The following is a 12,383-nucleotide window of genomic DNA, read 5'->3' on the forward strand; positions in this document are numbered from 1 at the left end:
CTATAAAGAGGGTCAGAAGGGGCATAGATCTCATCCAGGCTGCAAAGAAAGACCCTGATCTTCCAGTGCTTTCTCTAAGCCAGCTTGTCACATAACTCCAAATGCAAAACAGGCTCTTCAAATGCCCACTTTTTTAGGATAATAATTTCCTGAAATAGGAATGTTTGCTTCTATTGAATTGCTGTGCATTTTTTCGCATGGCGTTTTTCCTTTGGCAGTAGCTCTCTCATGTGATTGGCTGAGTCACATGAGAGAGGCATTCCATTCTGTTGTGACTCTTATTCCAGGAACTGTCGTTTTTATCAGCTTTTTCTGTTTCTTCCGTCTGGGTGCGCCTATGTGAGGAGAATGGCTGCTGAGAGAGGTTTCCCTGGATGCTTCCGAGGGCGGTATGATCTGTCTAGGAAGAAACCTGTGCTCTCTATAAGGAACAAAGTGAATAAGCAGGAGATTGTAGATATGTTCTTCTCAGTTATATGTCTTTGAAAGCAAAGTTCTTTTGAAAACAAAGAGACTGGACATATCATATCCACACACCCCATAGCTGAGAGATGGGCAGGACCTGAGCTCTGGTCTCCCACTCTCCAACAAGGGTCAAGGGTCCAAAGAGAGTGGTAGAGAGCCTTGATTGATCCCTCCCAGCGTCTGGAATCCAGACCAGACTTTCGACGGAGCTGGCCATCTTTGCTGATTATGAGTAAACCAAACAGCTATATTGTAATGAATAGGCTAGGATTAGTCCAGTTTTAGAGCCACAGGGCTCTGGTTTATTGCGTAGTCTTGTTCCAATCTTCTGCCTGCTTCCACCCTACTTTTTTCAATATAGTTTCCTAATCTGACCACTGCATTGTGTGTGTGTGTGTGTGTGTGTGCCTGCCAACCTCAGGGTTCTGGAATCCCCTTGTGCCGAGACGCATGGAGTCCATGCTATTGAAAGTTTCAGACCAGTGTTGTGAAAGTCCAGCACACTCTTCTGAGATATGGGATGCTTAGGGAGTTTGGGCTGCTTTTACACTGCAATTTATAAGGTAACTGTCTCAGAAACGCAGGGTGTGTTGGTCTCCAGAGTTCCTGGCTTTTAGGAAGGTTATGTGGGAAGCCTCATTCAGCATGCTTAGCTCTAGTTAATGCATGAAGGGGTTAAGACCATAGAGTAAGCTGTTTTCCTAGACTTAGCTAGGTTACGCCCCCTCACCTTTAGTGATGAACAATTTAAAAAGTGCATTACAACAGGATATTTAAAGGGTCTTTAAATGCTTTGCTGCATGTTTTGCTTTAAAACCTCTCCTGGGGCTTTCTCTTACCGGAGAGTATTCTGCCTTACATTTGGATCTAGGGATCCAGCAAATTCTTCTTTACTAAACCAATCAAATAACTACACAGGTTATGGGCTCAGAATGTGGAATATTTTGTTGAGATTCTAGTGAGGAATATTATGCAGGATTTCAGCTTGTTGAAGGAATTTAAAAACTTGGTTTTTTAGAGTGGAGAAAGATTTTTCTCCCTCTTCTGCAGTAGGCAGAAGTTTGTTTTTCTTTGTTGGAGATTTTTTTAGAAGTGTCTCTTTTTACGATAAGACAGCCAAAATCTTGTTGCTGCTCAAAGCTGCAGACTGCTTAGAGTAATTTTACTCAATGGAACAGGTTGGAAACCATTATGAAAGTAAGAGGCATTATAGCTTGCATCGAGGAAGAGAAGCCTAGAGCTGGTGCAGAATTAATAAAATGGGAACAGCAGAATGACATAGCAGCGTCTATTAATTTGGATAGCTTTTCAGACACCCAGATGGTCCACGCTAAACATTGCGATACTGCTACCGAGATGACTGACAATTTACCAGTCTTTCGTATTTACAAGCACACATTCTCATCCAGCTCGAAGGAACTATTCAAATTAAAGCTTGAGTCCAAGAAAGACTAACAATCATGAGTTCCTAGCCATTACTGAGGAACTGGAACAAGCAGATTTTAAAGTGGATGATGTACTGAGAGTCTGCTACTTTTTGGAGTAACAAAGGCAAAAGTAACCCTAACTGATGTCATTGTTCGTTTGAGAAAGGAACGAAAAACCCAGTTTCAGAAAAAAGCCAAGGCTCCATCCGAAACTTATTTGTTTCAGATGTAATGAAGGAGGACATATATCCAATTGTTGTGAAGCCCCAAACCCAGCAAAATCCCCTTCACTAAAGCAACCAAATCCCAAGGGAATCAAAATAAGCAATTTTCTTTTGCACGGGAAGAGTCTAACTTTAAATAACTGTGATACAAAATCAAGTAAGTGGTTAATTGATTCAGGATTTCTTCTCACATGGATTATGATAAATATTACTTTGGAGGCATTAAGAATATTAATTCATCAGTGGATGGAAGTATTCAACTGTTGATACCATGAAGATATTTAATTTAAATACCGCCCTATACCTGAAGGTATAGATATGCAGATCTATGATTTATTTGACCATCACAACTGACAGTTGAGGGGGATGTGCCAGGGAAACAGACAAGCTCAGGTGAAGAGACTTTGCTCTAGTTTTAATATTTCCAAGTATAAATTTGTCTTCTTTTTTGAAACTCTTTTTATTGATTTTCCAAGGTACATAACAAAGAATAAACAATAACCTAACACAATTATTAGGGTCTGTGACAAGCAAGATTACTGTAGTATGGTAAAGTGAGTACGGCATTTTGCTTGGTTAAATGCAGATATCCTGGCCTGGCCCTGATCCGAGTTTTGTCTGTGTTCTTTCTCTGAATAATTCACGAATTTTAAAAAATTTGATGACATCTGTGACAACTTAAATTTTGGGTATGTGTTTTAAGGATTTTCTTTTATTTCTTTATGTATATATGTTAAAACCTTTTAAAGTATGACTGAATTTTATGTTACATTTTGAAATCTATTTGGTTTTGTGCCCATGAGGCTCAACAAGTTTCCTGTAACACAATTTATTTGTAAGAAGTATAATGCTCCTCCTGCAAATGTTCTCCATATGTGGCGGGGATGCTTAACAAGTCATGGGCAGAAATTCTAGCACAGTGAGATTTGGCTTAGATTTAAATTAATCTTGTATAATTTTATAGAAAAAAGTCAGAGCTGTCTTTCTGGTTCATATAATGATGTAGGGAGAGGGTTCACTAGAAATGTTCACAGGCTTTCAAAGGAGAGAGATGCCGGCTCCTTCAGAGGAGGAACACCTTATATTCTGGATGTAAAACCACTGAGGTCCAGATCTATTAAATATAGCAGTTGTTGGTAACTTTGGTGAAGAAGGGAGAAGCCAAGTCCTGAAAGCTCCAGCTGGAGTTGAAGGCCTTCTCTCCTCAAAAAAACTCTTTTCTGTCCAGGATTTGGGTCAGTGTACAAACAAGTATGGAATGAGTCCCTGCCTGAAAGCATGCATTTCTCCCACAAATTAAATGAGATGCTGAAGTAAAATTCAAATTGATATAGCCAGATATTGCCTGTCAGCAAGACAAGCTGAGAGGAAACCTTAGTATCATTCTTGCTGGGAAGAAAACTTTCCAAACATAACCCAAAATTGCTGGAGAATGGCAGTGACTCTCCAAGATGGAAACCAGGTCCCTATAACCAGGGCACTTAAATAATGCCTGCTATATTGCAGCCATGCTGGGGAAAATACTGGAACACAGAAAGTGAGGTACAGTGGTACCTCAGGTTACATACGCTTCAGGTTACAGACTCCGCTAACCCAGAAATAGTGCTTCAGGTTAAGAACTTTGCTTCAGGATAAGAACAGAAATTGTGCTCCGGCGGTGCAGCAGCAGCAGGAGGCCCCATTAGCTAAAGTGGTGCTTCAGGTTAAGAACAGTTTCAGGTTAAGTATGGACCTCCAGAACGAATTAAGTACTTAACCCGAGGTACCACTGTATTTCTCAACTTAAAAGTAAAGGCTCCATAATTAACTCCCTACCCGCAAAAAAATAAAAAATAAAAGGGACGCGGGTGGCGCTGTGGGTAAAAGCCTCAGCGGCTAGGGCTTGCCGATCGAAAGGTCGGCGGTTCGAATCCCCGCGGCGGGGTGCGCTCCCATTGCTCAGTCCCAGCGCCTGCCAACCTAGCAGTTCGAAAGCACCCCCGGGTGCAAGTAGATAAATAGGGACCGCTTACTGGCGGGAAGGTAAACAGCGTTCCGTGTGCTGCGCTAGCTTGCCAGATGCAGCTTTGTCACGCTGGCCACGTGACCCGGAAGTGTCTGCGGACAGTGCTGGCCCCTGGCCTCTTAAGTGAGATGGGCGCACAACCCCAGAGTCTGTCAAGACTGGCCCGTACGGGCAGGGGTACCTTTACCTTTACCTTTTTACCCGCAAAATAGACTAAAAAAAACCCATAATGACAAGAGATTCCCCCTAGATTTCCCTGTGTGGCTGCTGTTGTGACTGCAATCAATCCTATACATCAGGGGTCAGCAAACTTTTTCAGCAGGGGGCCGGTCCACTGTCCCTCAGATCTTGTGGGGGGCTGCACTATATTTGGGGGGGGGGAATGAATGAATTCCTATGCCCCACAAATAACCCAGAGATGTGTTTTAAATAAAAGCACACATTCTACTCATGTAAAAACACCAGGCAGGCCCCGCAAATAACCCGGAGATGCATTTTAAATAAAAGGACACATTCTACTCATGTAGAAACACGCTGATTCCCAGACCGTCCATGGGCCGGATTGAGAAGGCGATTGGGCAGGATCCGGCCCCCGGGCCTTAGGTTGCCTACCCATGCTATACATGAAACCGCAGAGAGATCAAGAATAATATTCCTACTTAGGATGAGGGACAGCTTTAAATGCACAGGGGGCCCCTTGTAGCAGAATACTCCTACTGTCCATTGGAACTCCCTGTCATGCGTCCATGTAGAGGCAAAACTGCCACAAGTTTCCTAAAACCAAAAGGAACCAGGAGCAAAAAGCCCACCAAACCTGTAGCTGGTTTCTAAATCCTATATTTCCAGGTGTAACAGACACACATTGGCACTTTTATCTACAAAGAAATAAACACAAAATGGTACTGTTGACAGAAACACACGAACACGACACAACCGTCTCATAAAATGGAGGGTCTTGCTTTACGAAAAGAGAAAAACAGAATATGCGGAATATCCGTGTCTCCAATAAGTTACATTTAAATTGCTTCCCACTTGCTTACAAAAAGAGCAGAATAAACTACAAGCAAAAGAAAATCTGCTAAAGGAGAAAGAGCGGGTGTGTGTCATCTGTGGCCATCAAGAATCAGAGCAGGCCCAACTTCCGCCTTGGCGTAGTTTTGTTCCTTCTCATTCATCAGCAGCGGATTCCCATTCTGTGGCCACAGAACTTACAGCACAGTATGTGGGAGTTGGGAAAAGTTCTCTGGCAACTCCATCAGTGTTTCAAGGGCTAGTCAGGTTCGTTTTAGTCCTCAATGATTATTGGCTCATCATTCTCAGGCTGCTGTAGATGTAAACCTGTTACTGGCCAGAGGACAATAGGCTTGTAAGGCCGTCTTGCAGCTTGTCTTGCTTCAGAGAAAGAAAGCAACTTCCGGATTTTCCTGGGAGAGAATGAAAAGAAAACCTTGTCACGAGACTAGATACTTGCAACTTTCTTTTCCCGTTTTTATCAGTTGCTTCAAGATCTGTTCAGTTGGGGGGCTGTATAAACATGCTGTTTCCTTTGTTCTATTATTATTTTAATTTATTCTCCACTTTTCACCCTAAGGCGGGTTACAATAATTTAAAATACAGCATTAAAAGCAGCTTAAAACAACCTATAATCACAAAAATAGGGTGGGTCCTAAAAAAAGTAGTGCTATTACTTCCCTTGATCTGGACACTAGACTTCTGTTGATACAGCCTAGAATAGCATTTACCGTATTTTTCACTCTATAAGATGCACCAGACCACAAGACACACCTAGTTTTTGGAGGAGGAAAATAAGAAAAGCAGCAATCCCTCTTGCTGTTCTGGCTTCTGGGATAGCTGTGCAGCCTGCATTCGCTCCATAAGACGCACACACATTTCCCCTTACTTTTTAGGAGGGAAAAAGTGAGTCTTATAGAGCAAAAAATATGGTACTTTTTTGGCTGCTGCATCAGTTAACTCAGTTAAGCCCTAGATCCTTTTCACATGTACTACTGGCAAGCCAGATGTCCCCCATTCTATATTTGTGCATCTGGTTCTTCCTGCCTAAGGGCAGAACCTTACAGATGTTCCTATTGAAATTCTATTGGTTAGTTTGGGCTCAGTTCTTCAAACCGTTAAGGTCAACTTGAATCCCAATTCTGTCTTCTGCAGCAATGTTCTGCTGAAAGCTGTATTGAATTCCAATGGCAAATTATTAAAGAAATTCTTAGAGCCGATTGCCATCCTTAGTGACATTGACAAAATGAAAGATCTGCTGTCTAGCATGGATAAGCCTGTTATGTTCAATACAGCTAAGTTTGCATTAAAAGCTTCCCAACTCATGAAAACCTGTGTGTCTGGCCTCACAACATGTGCCACTTAGTTATGTGTTTTATGTATTATATTACATGTGTTTTACTATCCAATTCTCATTTAACTTTCCTTGCTTGCTAAAGTATGTTTCGTAAAACTTTACTGGAGGTTTTTAAGCAGAGGTTGGATGTACATCTGTCATGAACTCAGTCTGGTTCAGTAGGAAGAACAATTATGGGGAAGGCTGCTGACCTGACAGTTGTGCAGAAAGCCATCACTGAGACCCTCCATTAATGTGCTTCGTTACAGCACTTTGGAAACATCCAACTTCTTCTGCAATTACCTTTTGAGGCTTTCCCTCCTTATGGAGGGTCTCAATGATGGCTTTCTGCACAACTGTCAGGTCAGCAGCCTTCCCTATGATTGTGCTTCCGACTGAACCAGACTGAGAGACCATTTCAAGGCTCAGGAACCCATTGCAGGTGTTATGGATTGAATAGCTACTGCACCTTTTCACAATATTCTAAATTTTTTGAGATTGTTAATTTGGGGTTTTCATCAGCTGTACGCCATAATCATCGCAATTATAACAAATAAAGGCTTGACATATCTCGCTTTGCATGTCATGAGTCTATCTCATATATTAGTTTCACCTTTTAAGTTGAATTACTGAAATAAAGGAACTTTTCCACGATATTCTAATTTTTCGAGTTTCGCCTGTAAGTGGTAAATTCAGCACAGCAGGCTAAGGAGGACTCAACTTTTGGTTGAAGACGGCCATTTCACCAGGTCTATTTTTTTCAAAAAAGAAACTATTGATTCATTTCAATCTTGCTCTATCTTTTCAGAAGCTCAGTCATCAACCAATTGTACATTACATTTGATCGCTCTTAATAGAATCACAGAACGGACTCTTACTGAAGTGCACATGCTACCTGGTTTCCTCGGTGGCCATGTAGAAAACATCGTCAGGAGCGTCAATCCAGTTCATCCTCTTCCTTTTCACTGGAAACATGGTTCCACCACGGATTAACCGGACTTTTGTTTGGTATGATTTCCCATTGAGTAGCAAGTTTCGACTTGGTCCCTAACGCAATACATAAAGAACAACAAAAACGTTATGGGTCCCTGCAGAAACCACTTTAGGAACAAGTACAGTCATACCTCGTTACATTTGCTTCATGTTACGTTCTTTCAGGTTATGTCCCGCAGCGACCCGCAAGTACCGGAAAGGGTTTCGCCACTCGCGCATGCACGGAAGCGCAAAATGATGTCACGCGCATGTGCAGAAGCGGCGAATCGCAATGTCGCTGCGGGTTGCGCTCTTTTCATGTTGCGAACGGGCCTCTGTAATGGATCCCGTTTCAACCAGAGATACCACTGTATCTCTTAAATGGACAGAAAATGAGAACTTTTCTTGCTGTAAATTCCTGCTCTGATGGGAGGCAGGGGAACATCCAGTATCATGTGAGATATCCCTGACAGGAGACAGAGCATTAGCAGTTGGAGGGGTCCAATTTCTCCTGACTGTACTGGAGCAGAGACCCTATATAAGGGGGGGGGTTGGGAGGGTCCAGCACTATCTGTGGGTGACAAGCATTAAAGAGCTACCTTTGAGAGAGGACTCTGCCTCTTCCTTTCCCTTTCTCTGTTTTTTTTTGTTTTTATCCACATTATTTTTTTCATTTGAAGGGTAGTTTGAAGGAGAAGAAGAAGAAGAAGAGTTTGGATTTGATATCCCGCCTTTCACTCCCTTTAAGGAGTCTCAAAGCGGCTAACATTCTCCTTTCCCTTCCTCCCCCACAACGAACACTCTGTGAGGTGAGTGGGGCTGAGAGACTTCAGAGAAGTGTGACTGGCCCAAGGTCACCCAGCAGCTGCATGTGGAGGAGCGGAGACGCGAACCCGGTTCCCCAGATTACGAGACTACCGCTCTTAACCACTACACCACACTGGCTCTCACGCTGGGTGTTGAAGGGTACTCAATATGTCTTCATCATGTTCCCAGGACAGTTTAGCAAAGCAAAGCAAAGCAAAGCAAAGCACAAGCAAAAAAGTAGCAGCAAAAGAATAGGTAGCATCATAGAGACATCGTGCCCTCCTGGCATAGAATCACAGAATTGAGAGTTGGAAGGGACCACGACGATCGCAACCCCTTAAATGTAGGAATCTTTTGCCCAACTTGGGGATTGAATCTATGACCCAGAGATTAAGAGACTGCTGCACACCTTTATAAAAGTAGTCGGCAGCACAGAAAACAAACACCATTCAACATATAAGCAACATAAAGGTAAAGGTACCCCTGCCCGTACGGGCCAGTCTTGACAGACTCTGGGGTTGTGCGCCCATCTCACTCTATAGGCCGGGAGCCAGCGCTGTCCGGAGACACTTCCGGGTCACGTGGCCAGTGTGACAAAGCTGCATCTGGCGAGCCAGCACAACACACGGAACGCCGTTTACCTTCCCGCCAGTAAGCGGTCCCTATTTATCTACTTGCACCCAGGGGTGCTTTCGAACTGCTAGGTTGGCAGGTGCTGGGACCGAACGACGGGAGCACACCCCGCCGCGGGGATTCGAATTGCTGACCTGACGATCGGCAAGCCCTAGGCGCTGAGGCTTTTACCCACAGCGCCACCCGCGTCCTGTTATAAGCAACATACAGAAGATTTAAAAGCTGTATGTCTGTAATAAGCAAAATACAGAAGATTTAAAAGCTGGTGGAAATAAAAACATGGTTGGGTGTTGAAATTACAGCATTGACACATTTCATAGTTGGGGGTGTCACATCTAAGGTCACAACTGTGAAGAAAGGCTCTAATGTACCCCGCCATTTCTTTAAGCCAGGCTAATGCAAAAATGGTTTTTGAGATGCCCACCTGGGAGAGGGAATCAACCTGGCCAACTGATTCTAGATCTTATTGGTCGGAAGAGCTGGGGGGCGCCCCCTGTAGAAGAGGAGTAAGACTTTTAAAATGAGGAGCAACTAATGCCACAGAGGACAAGAGTCAGGATTCGAGATGATGTTAAGCATTGTTGGCAGGGACATCCCGAAGGCCTTTAGGGAGGTGTTCTTATATGCAACGGCCGCAGCTCAGACTTTGGTGGCAAAGGGGTGGAAGGAACAAGAAGCCCCGACAATAACAGACTGGCATTACAAGCTACAAGAATTTGCTGAAATGGAGCAGTTAACAAATACCCTGAGGGGCAATTCAGAACAAAAAATTATGGAAAAGTGGGATAGATATAAAACATATGTTCAAAAATACAGTAAAGGTTCGCTATCTATGCTAGCATTTGATTGACGTTGGAGTGAGACTGAGTTGAGAAATAAGACTAAGAGCGCATATTGATATAGCAATGTATTAGATAAAATGTAAAGAAATATACAATAAGAGTACATTCATTTGTAAAAAAGGAATATACAACGGGATAGACAGGAAGTCTAGTGTGTTGGTATGCCCCGTAATTTTTTGCTCTATAAGACTCACTTTTTCCCTCCTAAAAAGTAAGGGGACATGTGTGTGCGTCTTATGGAGCGAATGCAGGCCGTGCAGCTATCCCAGAAGCCAGAACAGCAAGAGGAATTGCTGCTTTCACTGCGCAGCGATCCCTCTTGCTGTTCTGGCTTCTGAGATTCAGAATATTTTTTTTCTTGTTTTCCTCCTCCAAAAACTAGGTGCGTCTTGTGGTCTGGTGCGTCTTATAGAGTGAAAAATACGGTATATGATTTGGGGGGGGATTTGTTTTTGTTTTTTCTCTTTGTTTTTTTTTCTTTTTTCTTTTTTTGTTTCATTCTCTTTCTAGGTATATAAAATTTGTATATAATTTTTGTATACATGTTGGAAATTATATTATAGTAAGTCCTGCAATGTAATATGACAACGTTTACTGATGTAATATAAGAATGTTAACAAATAAATAAAATACAAATTCACAAAAATAACTGTTATTCACAGGAATAACAGGATGCGCAAATGCAAGGAGGGGGACAAGGAGTCCCTGCAAGTAGTTGCTAACATCATTAACACAAAATTATTATGAAAGAACTGTTTGTCAGAGTTCAGAAAAGGAGTGCAAACATTGGATCTGGCTGTAATATTCGCTCGATGACAGCTTGACCTAGTGGACAAGCCCAGCAGTGAAAGATTCTCTGATTCTATACCCTCTTCAGCACAAAAGACATGTTCCATTCACGTAATGCAATTTCATAGAGGTGGTCCATGCGCCAATTTCTGGCTGATGCGATTTGTATGGGCAGATTGCTCCGAGTCTTATCTCTCCCAGCTTTAACCCAAATATTGGATTCCCATACTGTTTTCAAAAGGTTGGGTCTTTGGAAAGGTGACACACTCTTGGCCCTCATGGAATAAATACAAAATGCTCAAATAATGTATGTGGGCATCATGCGCCACTTGTGGCAAATACTTTGTGTGTCTGCTACTTTTTGAAACCAATTTGCCTTTCTCACATTAGTTCCATTAGTCTAGCTTCAGAAATAGGTTGGTTCCTCACATGTTGATCTCCGATTCTGTGTGCAGCCTAGCCCAAATATTGAGATTTATGTGCATGGATGAATTGAGGATAGTCTGAAAAAGGAAGTAATGATGAGACAAGCAGTGGTAAAATCCCTATCAATCACTTCCTTCCCCAGAATTCAAAAAGGAATTTTTAATCCTTGAAAGACATAAAAGGGATAGTTTTCAAAGAAGGAAAGTGAGCTCCACGGAGACTCATGTGACGTAATTATGATTCTAAATTAGGCTTAATAACCACCTGAGTAGTATACTCCAAGGGTTGCCAACCTTTTTGGACTTGTGGACACACTTCAAATTTTGAGAAAGTGCTGTGGATACCAGCCACAAATGTGCATTACACAAAATTAGAGGGAGTGCACCTGACAACCTCATGTTTGATGTGGAAAGTCAGCAGTGATTTCCCAGTCCTGCCCAAACTGCCAACAGCATTGTTGCTGTCTAATAACAAATGAGATCATTCCCCAATCCCAGGTAAACTGTTATAGGTGGATGCAGCTCATATGCATCTCTCTCTCTCTCTCTCTCTCTCTCTCTCTCTCTCTCTCTCTCTCACACACACACACACACACACAAAATCTGGACCTTTTGCCAGAATTACTAAACTCCATAAGCTTTCCTTTCCACTTTTAATCACATCCTAGAAAAAAATTTTTTTTTTATTTATAAAAGCATGTCTATAACGCAAAATCACAAAATATTGGGGTGGTGTTCAACATCAAAACATACAACATCATTTAGGGAAAAAAATACAGCTAATTAAAGTGGCTGGTTAATTAAAAATTAAAAAAGCAGCAAAGGCCTGTCAGAGTAAATTTCAATCAGTAGTGTATGAAACAGGAAAATAACTTTTGGCAATACAGTGGTACCTCTAGTTACAAACTTAATTCGTTTCGGAGGTCCGTTCTTAAGCTGAAACTGTTCTTAACTAGAGGCATGCTTTCGCTAATGGGGCCTCTTGCTGCCGCCGGCACGATTTCCGTTCTCATCCTGGGACAAAGTTCTCAACTCAAGGTAACTGTTCCAGGTTACCTGAGTTTATAACCTGAAGCGTTTGTAACCTGAGGTGTTTGTAACTCAAAGTACCACTGTAATGTAATTTTGGTGGTAGTAATCTTCCTCTATTACGAAAGAGTTATTTTATTCCATTATTGGATCAATATTTTATTTCCTTTTTCCAGCTGTTTGAAACCCACAATGAGATTTATTCCCTAAAACTTGAGAATGCTGTTGTATTTGTAGCCCTGAATGTTTCCAAAGTTCACCAACTTCAGCTCATGGGGTGCTGAAACAGATTTGATTTATCTTCGTTTGCATCTAGACCTGCTGTGAGGCTAAAATCCCGACAGAGGATTTTCAGGTTCCTTAATTTCCTCTTTCAGATTGCTCAGGGCAGGCTCTGCAAAGATACTGACACTGTGAG

At 42.2% G+C, this 12,383-nt stretch overlaps 1 protein-coding gene across 6 annotated transcripts in view; it reads right to left on the reverse strand.

The window, feature by feature from the left end:
• Positions 1 to 4,942: 4,942 nt before the first annotated feature.
• The window catches only part of MTA1 (metastasis associated 1), a 65,623-nt gene continuing 58,182 nt past the window's right edge, over positions 4,943 to 12,383 (reverse strand). For 3 of the 6 annotated variants that reach the window (XM_053397279.1, XM_053397282.1, XM_053397281.1), the window contains 2 exons: positions 7,364 to 7,515; positions 4,943 to 5,545 (listed from right to left, as the gene is read on the reverse strand). In XM_053397279.1, the coding sequence (XP_053253254.1) occupies positions 5,407 to 5,545; positions 7,364 to 7,515 (291 nt within the window). In that variant the 3' untranslated portion in view covers positions 4,943 to 5,406. Of the gene's footprint in view, positions 5,546 to 7,362; positions 7,516 to 12,383 lie in introns of those variants that run through there. The other 3 variants (XR_008331636.1, XM_053397284.1, XM_053397283.1) reach the window with 2 other exon arrangements.

Source organism: Podarcis raffonei, chromosome 7, assembly GCF_027172205.1.
Source record: "Podarcis raffonei isolate rPodRaf1 chromosome 7, rPodRaf1.pri, whole genome shotgun sequence".
NCBI classification, from domain to species: Eukaryota; Metazoa; Chordata; class Lepidosauria; order Squamata; family Lacertidae; genus Podarcis; species Podarcis raffonei.